Source organism: Mercenaria mercenaria, chromosome 16, assembly GCF_021730395.1.
Source record: "Mercenaria mercenaria strain notata chromosome 16, MADL_Memer_1, whole genome shotgun sequence".
Lineage (NCBI taxonomy): Eukaryota > Metazoa > Mollusca > Bivalvia > Venerida > Veneridae > Mercenaria > Mercenaria mercenaria.
The window spans coordinates 32,351,511-32,375,546 of NC_069376.1; the positions used below are offsets into that span (position 1 = coordinate 32,351,511).

General features: G+C 35.0%; 1 protein-coding gene across 1 annotated transcript; it reads left to right on the top strand.

Annotated features, from left to right (window-relative positions):
* Window positions 1-11,850: 11,850 nt before the first annotated feature.
* Window positions 11,851-23,823, top strand: LOC128549847 (heat shock 70 kDa protein 12B-like). Its single transcript, XM_053527522.1, has 5 exons — window positions 11,851-11,959; window positions 16,061-16,347; window positions 17,801-18,019; window positions 19,798-19,936; window positions 21,546-23,823. The coding sequence occupies exons 1-5, from the start codon at window positions 11,902-11,904 to the stop codon at window positions 22,565-22,567; spliced, it is 1,725 nt and encodes a 574-aa protein (XP_053383497.1). The 5' UTR covers window positions 11,851-11,901; the 3' UTR covers window positions 22,568-23,823.
* The last annotated feature ends 213 nt before the right edge of the window (window positions 23,824-24,036 follow it).

Below are 24,036 nucleotides of genomic sequence, written 5' to 3' on the forward strand. Positions count from 1 at the left end.
GCTCACCCCTCCCATCGTCATTTCGTACTTTAGCTCTTGTAACCGGAGCAATAATTTACGAAACCTGGGGATCGAGAGGTTGGTGTTGATTGCATGCTCCACCAGAAAAGTTAACATACATACGTTTTCTGGCTTTTTATGTTTAATTAATTCATTTCTTTCCAAACCTAATCTGATTTGAAAGTATGGTTCAGATTCAAAATAAACTGATGAATTTGTTGGTGACAAAAGCAAACTCATTTGAAACTTAATGGTTTATCATTATAGTTTTTATGTATTTCATTTTTAGCAAAATATCATTGATTGACAACGGTGCGGTTTATTTAAGAAATGAAATATATATATTTGTTTTGGTGTCCATGCGAATCGAACAACAGAATAGAATCGGTAAATCCATGAATCGACACTTTTAGACAACATCAAAAAGGACATTTCGAACGATTTCAGGAAGTTCCAAAAATCTCTATATACTCTTGCTCCGTTACGGACCCCTGTAGGATTTGTGTTTATTCCGAGTGCAAATATAATGACATGTTAAATCCCAGGTATTTTCAAATCCGATGAAATCGTTAGAAACTGCTGAAAATTCACTCCTCGTTAGCGAAAAAAATCCACAGGCATACATTTAGACAAGGTGATTATAGACTTTAACCTGTGTAGTTTCATTTTATTTACTTTCGGAAAAAGCTGCAGGTCATCTGACGTCATTTTCTGTGTTGTCAAAAAACAGACGTATGCCTGGCGAGATTGTACAAAAAATATGCAGGTGTAATGAAGTATTTCGACCCCCATAGAATAACGACCCCCGGTCATTATTCTATAGAAAATGTGACTCCTTTCCTGTAAAATATTGACTCCCCTTATAAAAAACTGACTCCCTTTGAAAACTCTATAGAATAACGACCCACCGGTCATTATTCTATAGAAAAACTGACCCCTCCAAGTAAAATACTGACTCCCTAAAGATGACTCCCTTCGAATCTCATAGAATAACGACCCCGGTTATTATTCTATAGAAAAAGTGACTCCTTCCATGTAGAATACTCATTGCCGAAATTACTACATTCGAACTCTCATACAATATCGATTCCCGGACATTATTCTATTTAAAAAAGTTACTCTTTCCGTGTAAACACCGGCTCCTAAAAAGACTTTCGACGATAATATCTATTAAAAAGAGATCCCCACCAAACCTAACGGACAATTTTACTAGATCTACAACTCTAATACCCTCCATTGCCAATAGTTAACATTTTGATTGTACTACTACTACTGGTGCCGCTACTTCTATTGCTATTACTACATGTACTTAGCTTCTTCTTCTTCTTCTACTACTACTTCTACTACTACTACTACAACTGCTACTACTGATACTACTATACCTGCTTCCATTAATACCTCTTGTACATCTACCTCTTCTTCTCCTGCTGCTGTTGTTGCTGTCACTTATTCCTCTGCTGCTGATGCTGCTGCTGCTGCTGCTACTGCAACTGCCACTACTACTACTACTACTACTACTACTACTACTTTCTATTGTTGCCGCTACCGTACTTTACTGCCAATGCTAAGTATTGCAACTTCTATTAATACTAAATTCTATGCTAGCAGTTTCTTGTGCAGTTTTCTTCTGAAGAATTACTTCAGACCGAAGTTTGCAGGGATTATTGACACTGGTGTGTTTTGTGAACGTATTGTGAATTGTTATTTTCCTGAGAAAAAAAAATGTATAGACCAAGATACAGCGTCTAGAAATAGAATCCCTTTTCCCGTTGCGGAATGCTCTGATTTCTGTGTCAAGTGATGGTATCTGGGGCTAGTGGTCAAACGGAAGGACGGACGGACAAGGGCAAATCTATATGCCCCCCTCCCCCGAGTGGGGGCATAAAATGCAGCAATTAGGCCTTAGATACATGAGTTATCACAAAATTTGACCAAATGACCGGGGGTCGTTTTTTTAAGGGAGTCAATATTCTTCGTGAGGTTCAGTTTACTTCACGTGGGGGAGTCATAGTACTATGATCTGGAGGTCATAATACTATGACCGGGGGGTCACTTTTTCTATAGAATAATGACCGGGGGTCATTATTCTATGGGGGTCGAAATACTTCATTACACCGGCCGTCCTAAGGATATTATGCTTCCGGACGTCATTCGTTTCCATCCTTCAAGATTTACTAATTATATTCTACTTGCTCAGTTAAACTAAATCAACACAAAAATAAAGGAAATAATTACAAGTTGTTTCCTTAAAATAGGATAATTATAAAGGTGAAAGATTCCCGTTTCTAATTTATGCACTTTTCGTAAGTCAGGCCCATCATAAAGTATATGCTTTGAGTTATCGAAATAGCGTTACCTTAGTTCCTAAGTTCAGCTATATCGTAAGTTTTGAGTTTGCCACCCTAGTACGGCAGAACATGTAATAATTTGGTAAATTGTTGGTAAATATGTTGTTTGTTTATTAAATATTTCTATTTTTGATGATATACTCCTAAACCTCAAATGAACCACACATTTTGTAAAAAGATATATTCTGTAGATATGCTATATTGTACTTTCGTGTTTGTTTATAAGTGTACGCGAGTGCGTATGTGTGTGTTTTAATAATAAAAATAACCTTATATTTTTTTCTTTTACATTTTGTTACAATGTTAGATATAAACTAAAATTCGGCCTTTCCGTCAATGATAGGACTATAGATGGTGTCGGCCCGGTATCATTTCTCCTTAACACAAGCATTTTTGGACACGAACTGCGAATTACACAATAAAATAACAGCAATGGCAGCTCTGTTTTTCTAAAGTTTAGCACTTGTCCAGTCATTTCTCACTAAAAAAGACCTGGCATCAACAATGAACTTTTTGCTACATTTCAATGTTTACAATCACTGTTAAATATTTATACGCGGTCCGGAGTACTTTTTTAATCCTTCCGCACAGAAATGTGGTCCTGCAGAAAACAGACAAAACAATTGTTAAAGACATCAGAAATGACACAAGATTTACACAATGTCAATAAATACATTTCAAATGTAACTAGTCACAATAGGGATGGCTTCAAAATGGAGTCTTCACAATTTCAAAGACTGCTTTCTAGGATACAACGACCCGGAAGTAATTCAATACCGGGGTGACACCAGATATAGTACTTTTAGATCTGTAACTGAATATACCTCATAATTTTCGGTACTTCAATGTAACGATAATTTGACATTATTGTAACTAATTCAGGCCTGTCTCAGTTATTACATCTATTTTTGACGATTGATTTTGATTCTTTTTTCTTCAAGTCCCATGAGTGTTGAATCACTTCGATTATTTCAAGCTTAATCTGAAACACAAATGAATATGACTTTCAATGAATATTTCATCATTTTTTTTTTGTGTCGGTTCTCTTTTGCTAGTTATGTAATTGAAATTTGTAATGTTCGTTACACATTACATTGTATTTGTAATTAATCCTGTTTCGGTTACTATTTCCTAGTGTAAAGCCATTTACAAACATATCAGCTTAGAATATGACTCTTTCTACGGTGATTAAATCAGCGAATTACAAAAAAACATAAATCAAATATTAGTGTATTTTAATTTTCATAAAAAAACAATTAGAATTATACCTTTATCTTTGTATATTTAAACTGAGTCAAAATAGACTAAAAGATAATAATTTTAAACCTTTATAAAGGCTTCACTGATTATGTAAAGAATCGAAAATGTTCTAGATTTGCAATAACAATTTCGACATAAATTAGCAAGATTGAATCTCGTATATTACACCATTGACAACTTAAGTATTTTACGGTGTTTGACAATAAGCTGATGTTACAGTAACACAACCATTGCTTTGAAGATAAAGATTTGGAGCTTAAAACTAAGGTCTAACTACAAATCTTTAGCAAAACAACATTTATTTAGTAAATTTTACATAGCATATGTCTTTGGCTAAGGAACAGTGTACTTATACATATAAACATAAAACATGAGTGAATGTGGCTGGATCCTTAAATACAATATACACTAAATGCAAGTATGTTCTTAAATTGTATGCTTCCTTTATAAATCTACAAACATCAATTAATAGTTTTCTATTTCCTGTCAACAACAAATTATCAAATGTAACAAAATTTGTTCATGAGAGTTTTTGTACATATTGTATACGTTAATCTTTGTATCTCTGGCTCATCATTTCACAATGATATTCAGACTCAACCATATTTGAATTACATCCAAAGCCATTGAAAATATAATCGTATCCTAGGCTGTCTAATAATAAATGTACATATTTGGTTCATGATTTACAGTAAGGCCGATTCACGTCAATACATTGTGCTTCTCCATATGCTGCCATATTTGGAGTTTGAGGTTTTACATAAAATATTCGCTTGATTTCTTCCCGGTCCATGATATTGTATTATAAGGTTTCCAAACTTCAGCTCCGTAAAGCAATATCGGTGCTACCATTCCATCAAATAATATCATTTTGGTTTCAATATTCTTAAGTTTAGTATTCATTCGACTTGTAGTTGTGTTACCCGTCAAGTTTGCAGTATAAATTCAAATGATTTATGTTGTACAATATGTTTCTGGTTAGTTTATAAATTTTATAGTAAATATATTGCAAAATTTTACATCTGAGGATGTCTCTAAATTGTTTTTGGTACTTGAAACATGTGTCAATTTTGAGTTCAGCTCAGTCTTGGGCTAGAGGGCCTGGACGGCGGCATGTGTTCCCACTACAATCCACAAATAGGCTCAATCAAACCAAGCTTGCAACATTATCGTTTTTTGTCGTGTTGAGTGATCTGTGGAGTTTCCACTTGTTCAATTTAATATGAAGAGCATTTTTACCTATATGTAAATGAATTTAGCATTTTGTGTTTGTTGCATTGTTAAACAGGAAGCTTTAAGGATTTGTGCAAATTTTCATATGATATCGGGTCAGACAAGTATGGTATTATGGCATGCTTAACGGCAATTATAGTCCAAAACGTTTTGTCGATGTTTACCCAATTTGCTTTCAGAGGACTTACAGTAGTCTTTTTTATATCATTCCTACTTAAGTTTTGTAAAAAAAATTGAAGGTATACTTCACAATTACGGTCACTATAGCACTGAACGATTTCCCTGCTTATTTTTACGAGTAAAAATAATCGAGCCGTGCCATGATAAATCCAACATAGTGTGTTTGCGACCAGCATGGATCCAGACAAGCCTGCGCTTCTCCGCGCAGTCTGGTCAGGATCCATGCTGTTCGCTAACGGTTTCTATATATGCAATGGGCTTTGAAAGCGAACATCATGGATCCTGACCAGACTGCGCGGATGCGCAGGCTGGTCTGGATCCATGCTGGTCGCAAACGCACTATGTTGGTTTTCTCATGATGCGGCTCAATTTAAAAACAAAATAGAGCTCTTGTCATGTGTCAGTTGTCTCGTGATGCCGTAAAACTCACTTGTTACCAAATACTCTGCCACAGTACCTAAACGTACTCATTACTTTGCCAATATAACATTCCATGGATAGACAAAATAATGTCTCTGAAAATTTGCAGAAATCGTTATAATAATGTTATATTTACATCTTGATAATATCCGGAATGAGCTGGAGTTAATTTAAATGTAGTGTGTCGGTTAATACAACAAATGTGGTAACAGAAAATAAATCTTAAGTGGCTATTAATACATTAACATTAACTTCAGATTTTAAATTTTATTAAAATATTGCTTTTAACTCTTCATTAAAAAGTGTTTTCATGAAGTTTTCTGTTTCCGAAGAAATATTTGAGAACGTTCTTCTAAAAACAAATGTTAATCACGTTTTTAAAAACTATTGTGCTAGTCGCTTATATTTGTAACGTTTCAGTGCCACACAAATCCCGTCGGTGAAAAGCTAGCTCATCACCAAAGGTGATTTATTGTGCATATATACTGTCATTTTACTCCAATGACAATTGACAGGTTTACAAATTTGCATATTAATGGAATTACTTCCCTTTATGCATTCAGTAGTCGTTACATATTAATTTTGTTTTCAATCGAGCTGGATATAATGAAAATACACAAAGAAACCCATTTTATTTCACGTCAGTGTGGAAGTGTTCCATGTCATTCTTGTAAACTGTTTGCGTTTTCGGGAAAACACTGTCTGCTTTGGGGTTAGCGCCTTTGTCGGGCAGTTAACCTAATGGTCCGAGAGCTCACGGACGTTTATTGCAACAATTGAGGCCAAAAGAAGTTTATACATTTTTGGAAACAATATTTCATATCCTTCATGCAAACCCATTTCTTAAGTGTCAAAGCCGTGTCTATCTATATTTTGTTCACTTATGTTTGTGATAGGGGAGGTAAAACTCACTTGTAAAAATTTAGGGGGTAGGGTAAATTTTACGTCTACCAGTTTTTTCACTGTTTAATTACAGTAACTATCTGATTGTCAGTAAATGTATATATGTCAACCAATGTCAGCAAAAAGAAATTCATCAAAAAGGAATGAAGAGCAAACTTGATATTTAAGGTCAAATGTCAAATCCATGTACAAATCACAAATATTGGCATATTTGAAATTTGTTTTTATTCTTAAAAAATAGTTTGTTATCATAAGTTACTCAGTTTTACTTATGTAATGTGGATATATCAGCCAAAGTTAGAAATGCAAATCTTATTGCAAAACGTCAAAGTCAACCCTGATAATTGAAGGTCAAAGTTCATTTTCATGCAAAAATGTGAAAAATGTTACCTTTACTTTTTTAATCTGTTTAATATGTATCCACATTATTAGTCACTGAAGTTAATTCGTTTTAATATCTGTATGTCAGGCAAAGTCAGCAGTGCAGATGTAACCCCAAAACTGCCAAGGGTAAAGCTTATATCAAAGGTCAAAAGTCAAATTTGTGTGAAAAAGTGCATGAATAGCTTCCTGTTTGAAATATAAATGCTATTTCTAATCATTATTTGTAATTGCTCGTGATTTTTTTTAATGTATATATGTCCCACAATGTCTATAATAAAGATATCGTCTGAAATCAGACAAGTTCAAATGTGATATTAAGGGTCAAAGGTCATTTTCATGTAAAAGAATAACAAATAGCTCTTTAACTTTTCTTATTGTTGATAATATCTTGTCGATATTAGTCAACGATATCTGTTCATTTTAATGTATAAATGTTAGGCGATGTCTAGTATGGACATATAATTTCGTAACATTCAAGGTCAACCATAATATCAAAGGTCAAAGGTCAAACAAGTGAGTAAAATGTTGCAATAATATCACTTGTTTGTAATAATGTTTACTGTTTAAAAGTATTTGCTTTGTCATTTTAGTAACTGATCGCTGTTCATTTCACTGTATATATGTCAGACGATGTCATGGAAGAGAAAATAAGTCAAGGTCAAACCTGGTACTTGAGGTCAGGGGTCACTTTTGTATAAAAACTCACAAAATGTAGCATACATACTTATTACTTTGTTCAAAAATAGCTTGTTGTTATAATTCACCGTTAGCAATTTACTTTGATGTATACATGTCAAGCAAGGTCGGCAATGTAGGCCTTATCCCCATAAGTCAAAGGCAAACCTATAATCAAAGGTCAAAGGTCAAATTTGTGTAAGAATTCTCAAAAATAGCAATTTTGCAATGATTTTTCTTTATTGTATAGGTTATTTTTGTCACTACTAGTAAAACAGATCATTATTCGTTTTAAAGTATATATAACAGACAATATCACTGTTGAAATAATAATGAAAAATTAGTCAAGGTCAAACTTGACATTAACGGTCAAAGGTCATTTTCATGTAAATATTCAAAATAAAGCATTTTTAATTTCTACTTCGTTAAAAATTATCTTGTCATTTTGTTCATTGAAAATAATTCTGTCCTATGTTTATTTGTAAGTCAGTGTCAGCAACAATGCAGATCTAATTTCAAAAACAGAGATTGTTAAAGCTTATATCAAAGGTAAAAGGTGAAATTTGCGTGAAAGATCGCAAAAATAGCATTTTTAAAATATTTTTCATTGTCTAAAGGTATTTTGTCATTATTAGTATTTTATGGTTATTCCTTGAAGTTTCATACATGTATATATATGGGTCAATGTCAACACTGAAAATACCATAAGACATGAGTCTAGGTCAGCCCTGATGTTAAAGTTTAAAATTCATTTTCGGGTAATAAATTCAAGAGATAGCACTGTTAATTCATTTCTTTGTTCAAACATATCTTGTTATAACTTGATGTTATTTCATTTTAATGTTAACCTTTACTTACTTACTTCCTTACTGCGTTCCATCTTCTTATGGCCGTTTTATATCTTATGATTAGATGCAGCAATGAACTGCACCGTATTATGCAGGTCGCTGGCATCTCTCCACAGCTTGGTCTCAAATGGGATGTATGTTGGCCAAACTTTCTGGCGTGCTTCTTCCAGATAGGAACAGCTCTGCAGAATGTGAAACGGTGTTTGTTCCTCTGATCCGCACTGACATTTAGCTTTCTCTGCAACACCCAGCTTCTGTTTATGTTTTCTCAGGTCACAGTCTTCAGTGCGCAGACGGAAGACAGTTAATTGGCTGTGCCTGTTTAGCTTGTGTAGACTGTCTTGATTTGGCAGGTAGCCTCCATTTATGTTCTTCTAGTCTGATGCAAAGCTGTTCTTCCACAGAGTCGGAGCTTTCCTGTATGAAGTTGGAAGTTGGGGCTGTATTTTGCCTGGTTGCTTCCTTTGCAAGTTTGTGTGCAGCTTCATTTCCAGCTATGCCCACATGTGTAGGATTCCATTGAAATGCTACATTGTTGTTCTCATACAGGAGATTGATGTTTTTCAACAGCTGTACAATTAAGTTGTCTGATGGACTGCTGAGAGAGCCTGAAGAGCTGACTTGGAGTCTATTAGGAATATATTGTCCCTTTTCTTCTCGCTCATACAGTTCGAGTGTCGCCGATGTGTGGGCTTGCATCTGGATCTGTAGTTTGAGCATCTCTTGCCGACTGGATGAGAGAGTGTGAGAGAGGAGCTGTCTGAAAATTTGATGTAGGCACCACTCCCAGCATTCTGAACTACCTTTTCCACTGATCCATGCTTGAAGAGTGTGCTGGATAGCGGTTATTGAACATTTCTAGTGTAAGATATTGTTGGTAAGCCTGATGTTGCGTTCCCTTTTCTTCTACTCCTGGCATCTCCAATCTGATCTTGGGAGCATATTGTCTGGGAACCCATTCATTGGGCTCGAGCGGCTATGTCTCTGTGTCCAATACTGCTGCTTTCCCTTTTTGCAGTTCTTTGACGATGTGGTTTAGACTCTGTCTTTTCAGTCTGTTCTCGGTTCTGCTCTCGAGTTTTGAGTGGAGTGGGTGGGATGGTAGTCCCTTTGCCCTCTCTACATGCACAAAAGCTTTGTACTCTCGTCTAATGGCTCAGGGTTGGCTGTCATTTCCATTTATTTTATTGGAGTTGTTTTCATTGCTCCAGGATTATCCTCAGACCTAAAATTTAACCTTGTCCAGTTTATCTTTACTGATTTTGGAAGCAAGTACCAATGAGGTTGATGCGTACTCTGCTATGGGCCGTACTTTGCCTGTGTAGACTTGCAGAGGATCTTTGTATTTGCTCCCCAACTTGTTCCAGCCAGTTTTTTTCATAATGGCGGGTTTTTTGAAGGCCCTCTCCTTTGACCTTTAATGTCAGATTTGACCTTGACTAATTTTTCATTATTATTTCAAGAATGATATCATCTGTTATATATACTTTAAAATGAACAATAATTAGTTAATAGTTTTGAATTACCCTCAAAAAATAAAGAAAAATCATTGGAAAAATACTGTTTTTTTTTTTGCTAATTTTTACGCAAATTTGACCTTTGACCTTTGATAATATATTTGGCTTTGCCTTATTTGGATAAGACCTACATTCCTGACCTTGCTTGACATGCATACATTAAAATAAATTGCTAACAGAAATTTATAACAAGAGCTACTATTTTTGAACAAAGTAATGAGACAGTATGTATGCTACAATTTGATCTTTTACACAAAAATGACCCCTGACCTTTAATACCAGGTTCGACCTTGACTTATTTTCTCTTCCATGACATCGCCTGACATATATACAGTAAAATGAACAACGATCAGTTACTAAAATGACAAAACAAATACTTTTAAACAATAAAAATTATTACAAACAGGTGAAATTATTGCAACATTTTACTTACTTTTTTACCTTTGACCTTTGATATTATGGTTGACCTTGAATGTTTTGAAATGATATGGGCATATCAGACATCGCCTAATTTTTATACATTAAAATGAACAGATATCGTTGACTAATATCGACAAAGATTATTAACAAGAAGAAAGTTAAAGAGCTATTTTTTTTATTCTTTTACTTGAAAATGACCTTTGACCCTTAATATCTCATTTGAACTTGTCTGATTTCAGACCATATCTTTATTAATGACATTGTGGGACATATATACATTAAAATAAATCACGAGCAATTACAAATAATGATCAGAAATAGCTGTTACATTTCAAACAGGAAGTTATTCATGATATTTTTCACACACAATGGACCTTTGACCTTTGATATAAGCTTAACCCTTGGCAGTTTTGGGGTTACATCTGCACTGCTGACTTTGCTTGACATACAGACATAAAACGAATTAAATTCAGTGACTAACAATGTGAATACATATCAAAAAGGTTAGAAAAAGTAAAGCTAACATTTTTCACATTTTTGCATAAAAATGAACTTTGACCTTCAATTATCAGGATTGACCTTGACGTTTTGCAATAAGATTTGCATTTCTGACTTTGGCTTATATATACACATTACATATATAAAGCTGAGTGACTTATGATAACAAACTATTTTTTAAGAATAAAAATAAATTTCAAATATGCCAAAATTTGTGATTTGTACATAAATTTGACCTTTGACCTTAAATATCAAGTTTGCCCTTCATTCCTTTTTGATGAATTTCTTTTTGCTGACATTGGTTGACATATATACATTTACTGGCAATTAGATAGCTACTGTAATTAAACAGTGAAAAAACTGGTAGACGTAAACTTTACCCTACCCGCTAAATTCTTACAAGTGAGTTTTACCTCCCCTATCACAAACATAAGTGAACAAAATATAGATAGGCACGGCTTTGACACTTAAGAAATTGGTTTTCATGGAGGATATGAAATATTGTTTCCAAAAAAGTATAAACTTCTTTTGGCCTCAATTGTTGCAATAAAGGTCCGTGAGCTCTCGGACCATAACCAGTTTACATGAATTCTATTCCAGTACAAACCTGTTCTCCGCAAGTAACTGCTAACTTCCCTACACGAATAAGAGGTGGAGCACGAATGGTTTCAGACACAACGTTTTTCATCAATCGTCACGGAGAACATACGCCTCGCTCGAGGATCGAACTCACGACCTCGCGCTCCGTAGATCTGCGCTCTCCCTATTGAACTAAGCGGGCTGACTCAGAAAAAAACACTATATGTTAGTATCAAACCAACCTCTACGGGGCATGATGCTCTGCATCCTATGTCACTGTAATATTTAAAATGTTTTAAGTGAAAATAACATTTTACGACTAACATTGTCACATTTTGTTTTTGTTTTGTTTCTCTTAACTTTATCTTTCTTATGAAGATAATATTTACCTCTATTGTAGAAAATACCAAAAACGATTACAATAAAGTTGGTATCAATGACATCAAACTGTCTTAAGTTGCATTAGAACAAGATATAAGTTGCATTGTTTTTTTTTTCTTAGAAATCCCCATCTGAATTATGTAAATACCTTAATATCCGTGCGCATTCGTACCCGGTTGCGCTTTTTGCATGCATGGTATATATCTTAAACTAACTCTAAAATAAGTTAGTTTTCCTGCTTTTAGTGACAACAGCATGAACATGGGATATTTGATTTGTTTGTTTTTTGCGGGATTTATGCTGGGTTGTCCAGGTTAGTGGCATTATTTGTTTGCAGCTCCTGAATGTGTCGTTTATAACATAATAGAAACTATTTTTGTTACATATTTGACGTCGTTGGATCAGATAATTAATTTTGGAGACGACTGTCAAGTTGACTTAGTCTATAATAGATAAAGAAGGGAAAAATTTTATGTTTTAGCAGGAAAAGCTAACATTTGATAAAAATAATATTACATTTGTGTCTTTCCGCATTGAAATTATTAAACTCGTTGAATAAATCGACGAAACGCTGGTTTATTTAATTCGATATGAAAAGACACGTGTGTAAAATCCTCTGTTTAATAGAGATTTGTTTATATTAAATCAGTAAACTATCTACACATTTGCAGTTTTAGAAAAGAATAGTCAAACATTAAACTTCATTTTTGTTTGTCATTAATGACCTATCTTTATTCAGAAGGGAAACATGAAAAGAACGGAACAGAACAGAACAGATTTTTTATTCAGACTTGTACATAGTACATCGTCTACAATTCATATTGTTCACATATATACTGGCAACATGAAAATAAACATTAAATAAAGGCAGGTTACAAACAATAATTAAACAAATATAATGATAATCAGATGCAGAATGAACATGAAAAAATTAAGAGTTCAACATTTAAAAGCACATTTCTAATAGAGCTAGTAGTCACACATAATGTTCCGTTAAAATCGAACCCCAAAATTCAATATTTGAGCCGCGCCACGAGAAAACAAACATAGTGCATCCGCGCAGTCTGGTCAGGATCCATGCTGTTCGCTAACGGTTTCTCTAATTGCAATAGGGTTTGAAAGCGAACAGTATGGATCCTGACCAGACTGTGCCGGTCGCAAATGCACTATGTTGGTTTTCTCATGGCGGGGCTCAAATATTTGTTCCATTTGACGTTCACATTTCATATTGCGAGCGTAACACATTGGCACGGTTGCGTAAATGTCGTTGTGGTAAAAGATATTTTCAATTTTACTCAGGATAAAGAAAAGAATATTCACACAGAAAATATTAGGATACTGTCTTTCTGCAAGTCGGAGAAAATTTTATCCATGCGAGGCTTAGCTTAGGGGTTAAACGCCTCGGTGACCAGCTTCAGAAAACAGTCAACGAATATTCTAATTCCCCTGCCTTTTTCATTGATAATTATTTTTAAACTTCCTTAAACTTCCATTTCATTAATGCTGACTCTCTGGACATGCATCTGTATTTATGTTTTTCACCATTATTATTACAGCACATGAATCAGGCGTCGCGAATTATTTCTTGAAAACAATAGCCAAAGAATGGTATGCATATAAAATGAAATTTGTGACATTTAATTCTAATATGACTAACAATGCTTTAATCATCAAAACGATATTATGTTGACGTCACGCGTCAACGTGATATTTAGCGTCATGTACGCATCAAGAGTTAGTTATTCGCTTTGCTGAATATTTCGCAATAATTTTTGCGAACTGAACTCTGCCGCAAGACGTATTACCATTTCCGGCCCTGGCGTGAATAAACAAAGACCTACTGTTGGCGCCATGCTTGCGCGAAGAAACAGTTCCATCATGTTTGATATAAATTTTACAATAAAGAACATATTAGAATCGAAATAATGTATAGCCAAAATGTGTTTTATCACTATTTATACACTCGGGCGGTTATACGTTGTCCGAAATAATTTCATTCGGGCTGCGCCCTCGTGAAATTATTACGCCCGACGTATAACCGCCCATCGTGTATAAATAGTGATAAAGCACTCTTTTGCTATAAATTATTTCTTAAATGAATTTTGACAGAGAATGTTAATATTCCTGTCCGTCTACTACTTTACACACTTAAGCATTATTGCTGTGCAAAGATCAGCATAGAATTATACGGATTTTGAACGACTTTCCAGTTGCTATATAGAACAATGGACGGACATGAGATATTTTATTCATTTTGCATTTTAAAGATTTAATTGTTGTAGATTTCAGTATTGTGTTAGATTAAATAAAAGTGGGGATGAGGGTGGGGGCTATGATGTGGGGGTTGATACGTGGACTGATGTACTCCGCAAATCAACACTTCAGCACCCACCTATATTTCAAGTTCAAAAAATTGTCTTAACTGGTGCGTATACAAAACTGCAGTTAGATCACGTGATTGTGACTATTTATACGGAGATTTTTTCTACACAGACCGCTTCGGTTGGTACATACTTCGCATTAAAATTCAATTTGTTAAGAAGATTAAGGTTAAAAAAATCAATATTTAAACCGGTATTAAGGTTAAATCCAATAATAGTATTGAAACAATTGTATGTTTCGTATAAATTTTGGCATGTCTGAATTCGTTCCGTTTTTCATAATTTCGAGGAATAGTGTTTTACGCATTGGCTACGGAAACACGTTTCCTTATGTCTAAGAGTAAAAATTGGAGAGGTTTTTTCGTCGTGGGCAGCTCGTATTCCGTTTAACACAATGTAGATGTTAGAACAAAATGTTTAATCTACATATTCGATTGTGGCATGCGTCAACGGTATCGAATATTTATCTACATATGTGAGCAATATCTACATTACATTGTAATTCAGGATGCCGTGAAAGGTTGAACTTTTCTGTTAACAGAATGTTTAGTAATTAATATATTGTTGTATGCAAACAAACTATATACTGTATGTACTCAGTAACGTATACTGTATGCCGACTCCCAAATAAATCAGTTAATTATGCTAACCAAACAAATACGTGCCTCGGCTTGCAAAACAGTTGTTGCTGTTGTTATGTGCAGAGTCAGTTGAGACTGTTTACTTTTTTGTATTAAATCTTTTTCAAAACTTTTTCATGTTGATCAACCCTTAATTACATTGGCGACAAGCTAGTAACATTGAATCATTATTTCTTATATATGAAAATGTAGGAAGTTAAAGATTTAACTTTAAGTGCTTCAAATTTTAGTGTGTTTTTTTAGTGTATAAATTTCAAATAAAACATGACGAGTTAAGTCAGAGATTAGACTTATTTGATATGTTATCTGACAAATTAATCTGTCATTGGATATGTACTGGTAAATAAGTACTTCTTTATGAAAACTTTAGGCATTTTAGGGCTAAATCAAAAAAAAACAACATAATTTGAAATATCAATTTTAGTAAGGTCTAACCCTATCCAACTGAATACTTGTTGTTTTGTTTTTTTAATTATAGAAAAGGGTAAAGTTTCTTATTTAACGTGGGTAGTTGGCGAAAGTCCCAACCTGGAATGGATGGAACAACTTATTTCCAGCCGAGCCCACGGCAGGCGTTATATTTACCTTCCAAACATTCAGTATAGGCCGATACTTATGGAAACAATACCAATTTAAATAAATCACCTGGCACTGAACACTAGTCGGGATATCAGCTGCGATCGGGAATAGAACTCGGACCTCTGGTGTTGTAGTCCAACCTGCTAACCACTGCGCCACTGACTCGCTAAGAGTCATTCAATGGTGAATTGCTCGCTGTCACCTTCTATACTAAACTTCCTGCAGACAGACATATAATCCCGACATAACATTACGTAATTGTAAATATGACTTTATTTGTTAGTTAGCTAGTTTAGAGTTCCCTAAAACTATCTGTGTTCGACTTATTCATTATAAAGGGACAAAGTTTTCATCTATTAGGAACAGTACAAAAATAATAGCAACACATACAAGTAATTAAGGTGGTTTAAATAATTGAAACAAATATTCGCGCAGTCTGTACAATATGCAGAAACATCTAAAACGCATCAGTACTACAACACAATTGAAATGTGATACAAAATGTTAAGTTCAGCATTGAAATCATGATTTTGTAAACAATATGTACTAAAATGATATAGAATATTTAATATACTTTGCTGTTCTAAAATAAAATTTTATCTGGAGGCAAGGTATATAACAAAACTATGATTTGACAGCGAGACTGAATACCCGCTAGATAAATGGAGGTTTAATCGAAATACATTGTGTATAAGTTGACACATATTTATCACCACAAACTTATTTGTTTGACTAATGTGGGATGAATGAGGTGCATGTTGTAACTCGCTATTATTTTCAACAACAGTCATGTTATACTTTTGTCTTTCGTAGATTTCACAACAGCAAGCTCACCGTATTCACTGGTAGTAGCTTTTGATATTGGAACATCGTACAGCGGCTACGCGTTTTCCTTCCGAAACGATTCTCTGAATATAACTTATGCAGACTTGGATCACAAATCACCGAAGACACTAAGCAGCGTCCTCCTCAAACCGGACAAAAAGTTCGATTCTTTTGGAATTCAAGCTGAACATAAGTACCTAGAGCTTGCAGAGGTCAACAAAAACAATGGGTGGCATCTTTTTAGAGGTTTTAAGATGGTTCTTCAAAACGACAAGGTAACCGTATCTGTAACATTTAACAGCCAACAGCAAAATATTTGAGATTTATACCAACGACGCCGATAGATTGTTTCGTAACTTATTGAAGAAACAATGTATTCCAAACATTGTATTTTCGTTGAATAAAATCATTGTGAGAAGGCAGACCGCGTGATACGATAATACGCATCTTAACGACAAACACTGATTTTGTACCATGAAAAAAATCACTGCACTGTTGATATATCATTTCAACTCTAACACGATATCAACGACAATTATCTTCATCCTTGACATCATCTAACGATTTCTCTAATTGCAATAGGCTTTGAAAGCGAACAGCATGCGCGGATGGTCTGGATCCATGCTGACCGTAAATGCACTATGTTGGTTTTCTCATGGTGTGGTTCAAATATTTTTGGCATGTTTTGAGTCTGTTCTTTCTTCTTCCGGCGAGTCGCTATAATGTTTGATGCATTGACGTAATGATTATCACGTACAAACTGTAATAGTTTTGCATAATTCGTTTAATTAAAAGGAAAATAAAGGCAGGTTGTTTCAGATAATATAATTCAATTCTCGTACATAACTTAAACAAACATATATGTTTATCCTTTGGTTACGTGTTCAACTAGGGCCGTCGATGTTTCGTCCCCTAGATCTAGTTACGGCGACAATGCGATAATTCAATGTTAAAACACAAAGATATGATGCGATGTTGCTATGTTGCGAAGCATTATGCAAAGAGATATAAATATTGCACTTTTGCATCGTATTTTCGCGTTTTTGCTACGTATTATCGCACTTCAAATTAATGTATAGTTATCGTCCCTTCGACCCTAAGGGAATTGAGGAAGTGCGGTGTTACGTTCATCGTAATACATGTAACGTAATTACGCTTATGTTAAAGGGCGATTTTGTGATAATACGATTCGGCAACAGTCTTGACGTGCAATATTTATTATTCATGTTCTTTTCGTGTTTTTATGATTAATCAAATGGCATCATTGCACCATCTGATAGAAGCATCATATAATTGCTCTACCGCCCCTACCGAACTACTGGGCGCAAAGCAATATAACGACGGCCCTGACAAAACACCATACTTTAGGGAATGTTTTTTGGTTGTTTTTTTTGGAAGTGGGGGTGCAGGTTAAAGTCACACCGACACAAAAATATGTCATATGGCGGCTGTCCAGCTTTGATGGCGGAGGAAGACCCCAGGTGCCCCTCTGTTATTTCATCACGGGCGGGCACCTGGGTAGAACCACCGACCTTCCGTAATCCAGCTAGATGGCTTTCTCACATGAAGAATTCAACGGGCAAGTGATTCGAAGTCAGTGACTTTAACCACTCGGCCAGGGAGATCCCCTTGCAAAATGTCTAAAGAGAAATGACATACTACTTTAGCATAGCTATAGCTTTAATTGATGTGTTTGTTTTTTTTTTTTTTTTTTTTTTTGTTTTACAGAAATTAACACGATCAACAAAAGTAGAAGATATTAATGGTGTGTCTATGTCCGCATTATCGATATTTACTATGTCGATCCGCTTCTTGAAGGATCACTTTTTGAACAATGTTACCAAACAAGTTCCTGATCTGGAAGAAGATGATATTAGATATGTTCTGACAGTGCCTGCAATCTGGGGTGACATGGCCAAATTGTTTATGCGAGAAGCAGCAGTACAGGTGAATTATATCTCGTTTCCATCATACATAAAAAGACTTACGAGGGTGATTCAATGAATTCTGTCACTATCTTAACTATAGAAACCATTTTGGAGTTATATGGTCTAAATAGCGGATGCTTATACAACATACCTGTGAAATGACCCTATTGCAATTAAAGTAACCGTTAGCGAACAGCATGGATCCTGACCAGACTGCGCGGATGCGCAGGCTGGTCTGGATCCATGCTGGTCGCAAACGCGCTATGTTGGTTTTCTGATGGTGCGGCTCATTTAATCTAGTTACAATTGATTAAGTCATCCCTTATTGCATTATAGAGACTCATATTCAACGCTGTTGTGAAACGTGAAGAAAAAGCGGAAATATTGTTAACATTAAAGCCAAAGTTTCCTTACCGTTATCTCCAAAACAGATATTTGCTGAACTGTTTTATATCCATGGTAATTCTGTAGTGACAATGGGGTCAAAATAGTCTTCAAGACAGTAACAAAAAAAACAACAAAGACCAATAGAACTTAGAAGGTATTAAATGCCATTTTCGTCAATTCTAATGGCGAGGTTGTAAAGGTTCATTGCAAACAGCCTAAAACCAACACAGGTAAGTTCCAAAAAAATGAATTACAGCTTTCAAAAAGTTATCAAAATAAAGTTCCAAGTAAATGTATCTTTTAAATCGCTGGTCCGATTTCAAAATAATTTTACACAAATGGTCCTTAGCGTTGCACATTTGGAAAAGTTTGTTTTTTTGTTTTAAATATTAATCTTTAACATACTTTTTAGATAAATTATCAATGTTGCGGCTCAACATTTTGAACATGCATTTAGGCTTCTTTAGTATTCACCCTCAATATAAAAATAATTTTCTCTAAGACTTGTACATTCAGGATTTAAGTATCTCCTAATTGTGAAACGAAGCCGTCCAAAATTTTTGTTCCAGTGGCTTAGCTTACCAGGCGATTGCTAACCAATATTTCGGGTTAAATAACATATCTTTATGCCCTGTACCTGAGAAGAAGAATATGTATTAAAGATTTCCGCTTTAACCTTTACCCTGCCAAATTTCTAAAATGGACTGTCTTTCATTCAGTTTGGGCATAACCATTTATTATTCGAAAAGTTACTGACTGAATAGCGAACAGTGCAGACCATGATCAGAACTTGATCACTTGCCGCCAGCAGGCTTAAGGTTAAGCTACTCCAATAATCTCCTTTAGGTGACCTCCAAAACATATCTTGCTCCTAACATTTCTTTTAATTTTGGAGAATAAGCTCGTTTCTGAAGTGTTCCGTGTGTTACTAATTTACAAACCACAGCCCGTTGTTGTTGTCCCAAACTCTGTACAAGGAATGGACCTTTTAACTTGCTCACGGAATGTTCGGAATAGCAAAAGGACTAAACGGATGGTATCGGGTTTGCATACTATATACTTCAACTTAAGGTTAATTCCTCATCGTCATTTAAGGCATTAGTTGGCGGACTAAATCTACATTTGACTTTTAGTGAATGTAAATGTAATACAAAATGACAAATTTAGAATAAAAACATGAATGCAATCTGATGTATTTGGTAACTAAAGGTAATATGAGGTAACTAGATACTTGTTTTGTTCACCGTTTAGATGTGTGGAGCTGTGGAGCTGTTTAATATGACCGAGGTCATATCCGGATATCCGTCTATCTTTTAAGCTCAATGTCGGTTTTACGATTTTTCTGTTTTATCTTTCCCAAATTTTGTAACACATTGATAACATATAAATTCTGCAATATTTTATTTTTAGGCGGGTATAAGTAATTCTAATCTAAAGCTTGCCCTAGAACCCGAGGTAGCTTTTATCGGATGGCAGACTGTGATGGCTGGCAAGGAAGAAGCAGCTCTTTCTAAACCTGGGACACGGTTTATGGTTTTGGACCTTGGAGGTGTGTAGAATATACCGTGCTGTTGTAGTGGCAGTGTTTTACATGTGTTTACAGAGTTTTAATATGTGTTGTAGACGTTAACCTTAAACTATTTACATTCAACATATGTTTTGTATAGAAAGAAGGAATCGTTGCTTTTTGTGTAAACAATATTGGTGCCATATCAAGTTAGGCCCATTCTGCGAGACTGTACGCGCTATCTGACGTCATTCACAAGAAGACATTAACAAAATGGCGTCGTTCGGGAACATCTTTCAAAATTAGACACCGAAATTTCAAAAGGAATATAAAATCATAGTTAGACGGTAAAGACCAAAACTAAATCGACACGACTTAACACTATCTTCCCGGATTTAAGGATTGGTATAAAGTAAAATTAGGAGAGCGAAATACAATTTGACGTTGGATGGACTTTTTGGCTGTTCTTTTTAGATGTTGAAAACATTGATATGCTGCAATTTATTCTGATTTTTTTTAATTCATGTAAAGCAAACCATTTATCTTTATAGTCAGCTTCTGTAAAGTGTAAATATAAGGCTTAAGTGTTATCATTTTTGCGTTTAGATTGCTTAAAACCATATCAAGACGTCTTGCTAGTGCGATTCATAGTTTTGAAAGAAGTCCCAATGTGGTAAATACCCGTCAAAATGCACTAAAATAACATTCAGTGTGTCTCTAGTGAGTCATATGGTTTACAGTACAACACACAATATTATGTTATAACAAATCAAAATGCCGGGCGTTTATGTAACTGTTCTGTTGGATAATATTGCGACTTTTCAGCTTTTAATGGTAGACAAAGACCCTAGGAGATCGACTTTATAGCTTATTCCAAGCACGCTACGTACACGGATAGAATCACTGACTTTACATAACGCATTGGATGGCTTTTACTCATGCGCCAGGGCAAAGCCCTAGGACCCGTGATTAGCGGAACATGTCGCCAGATAGGCCTCTCTACAGTAATTTCTGTATTTAAAAAAAGCAAATGTAAAGAAGATGTAAAAACAGAACTTTTCTTAAAATATTATTTATCTCGATTATTACATGTAAATTTATGCCCCTTACCCTTTCAAAGATGATGGCGTAAATTGTATTGTTGCTGAAGAAGGTTGGTCGTATGTCTGTCTGTTGGTAGTCATTTAATTCCTGATCAACAACTGAGCAGAGTATGTGCTTATTGCAATTAGCCGGCTTCATATCATGTCAAAAGTCAATGTCACAAATACCTCGAAATTGAAAAGGTTTCAATGACTGGATCAGAGACATACAATAGTTTCCTTTTAATTTGAATCGCTTATAAATAATTTTAAATAATAAAATTAAAAAATAACTTTAAAACTTAATGAAATGATACCCTGCATTTATGAAATGAAGTTTTCTGCTTTCACATACATTAGACTTAGAATCGTTTACCAAGCTACCTTCAACATGTCATAATAGAGATATATCCTCTTTACAAAATATCTATTGTTCAAATTTAATTTAATGTGTATCAAATCACAACGAATATGGATTTTATAAATAAGGTTTACATTTACATTAAATTAAAAAAGTATTTAAATTTACACTGGCACATATGTATATAAATCGTTTGTTTGAATTTTAGGTGGTATTGTAGAAAGTTCTATTCAGGAATTACAGCAGGATAATGCCACTTTGAAAGAGGTACACAAAGCCAGTGGTGGACCATGGGGAGGCAACAGTGTTAACAACAATTTCTTGCAGTTACTGACCAATTTGTTTAGCCGATCCGTAATGGAGCGTTTCAAAGAAGAACAAGTGGCCGACTTTCTACATCTGGAGAGGGAATTCGAGCAGAAGAAGCAACACTTAACGTCAAAAAATGATGGTAACATTACTTTTAATGGTCTAGCATCGCTGAGTGCCATTTATAGGCAAGTTACAAATACATCTTCGAAAGAAAATTTCTCTGAAATGGGGCTATCATGTAATTTAACTGTTATCAAGGAGTTGTTTTCTTCCCCATTGGGAAACATTATTTCCTTTGTTAAGAACATAACTGGCGAACCGGGTATGCAGTCTGTTAATACTATGATAGTCCTTGGTGGATTCGGAAAAAGTGTAATAGTTAGAGATGAACTGCAAAAACAGATAACAGGTCTACATATCATCACCCCAAAAGATGCGGATCAGGTTGTTCTTAACGGGGCCGTTCTGATTGGACATACTCCTGGTAGCATTTCCGCTCGTGTCATGACCTACACATACGGTGTAAGGGTGATGGAGAATTTCGATCAAAGAAAACATCTAGAAGATAAAAAAGTCATGATTGGTGACAGACAGATGGTTGATATTGTATTTAGTGTACTAGTGCGTGTTAATGAAGAAGTCCAAGTTGGCCAGGAAATAAAAAGAGATTTTCTCAATCGATTTAACGTTCAGAAGAAAGGTCTATTCATGTACAAATCAACCGAACGCGATCTAGATTACGTGACAGGAAAAGGATGTTCTCTTCTCGGCGAAGTCCGTCTTGACCAAGAGGGAAACAGTTCTAACGACGATGACACGGTTGATGTAACATTTGTGTTCGGAGATACTGAACTAAGTGTGAAGGTACATAATGCAGGGGGGCTGACGACCAAGAATTACATTGCCACTTTAAACTGAACACTTTGGAAGATATGTGCTTGTAAATAAAAATGTCTTATTTTAACTCTTGCAGATGAAGTTCACTAACACAAATCATTGTTTCGTATCAAAAATAAAAAAAAAACAGCCACCTTAGGTCTTATTTACCTACCTTTATAGAACATCACTTTCTTCTACACTTAGCATATTGTTTCATGCAGAATGCATTCTAGCAGTGCAAAAGTTTGGTTCAAGCATTTGTCCTGCACATAAGTTTGCAAAAGAGCTATTACTTTGGATTTCTTTCTAAACCACTAAAACACACTTCTGACCGAATAACCGACCTTATTTCAGTATAATAAAAATATTCTGTCAACTAAGCATTATCAGTTGTTTCTGATTTTTAACAGATCTTTTGTTATTATTTTTAACATGTAAGTATTATACTACATATTGTTAGCTGTCTTCGTCTTCGTTAATTTTGCCTTTCATTTCACAAACTACGACTAAGATGTTTTGTCACCATTTTAATTCATTTTGTGAACATTTTATAACCAGATTAACTTGTGTATATTCATGAAGTTATGTTTGCTTTTTCACTTTTTGTTAACAACCTGCTCATTGCATGCTCAATATGTTAGTGTTTCTCAGTTCATGCTGGAATAAAAAAAATCTAATGATAAAACAGTTTTATATTTCATACATCTACAAGTACATGCACAAATATTCGATGATTACTTCACAATCAATCTGACTAAAGTACTTGATCTTCTAAACGAAGATCTGAGAATGATCCATTTACATTCGTCTTCTGTTTATTTTTGATTTCCGATATTGCTATTTTTATTTTCGCAAATCTATTTTTATTTGAACCAATCAGACGACTTGTTTCAACAAGCATTTGGTTGAACCATCAAAATAGCGTCGAATGTCAAAAGGTGTGACAAATGTACAGTCAGTCCGGGGTTCGAACCCGGGACCTCTCGCTTGCACGGCGAGTACGACTGAGCTAACCGGCTGTCTGACAAAGTTCGTACCATGACATTTGATTTCTCTCAAAACACGAGGGCGTAGTCGCGATGTGGTCGTCATAAGAATTGATAATATGAAAAACCCAGGCTAAATATAGATTTTTTAAACTTCTACTTTCACATACAAAATGTTGTAATTGTGATTGGCTACAGGAAGGGTCGTCAGAACGACGCTATCGATAGCACGTCTTCAGATCCTATGTACGTAGCGTTAATTGGAAATGTACTTTAGTCAGATTGATTTCACAATTATATTTGATTATTAGTCCCCTACTGGTTGAAAACCAGTTTCGGGGACTATAGGAATGCGCTTTTCCGTCATTCCGTCCGTCCGTCCACAATTTCTTGTCCGGTCCATAACTCTTTCATCCATGAAGGGATTTTAATATTACTTGGCACAAATGCTCCCCATGATGAGGTGACATGTCATGCGCAAGGCCCGGACCCTAAGTCAAAGGTCAATGTCACAATTTGAGG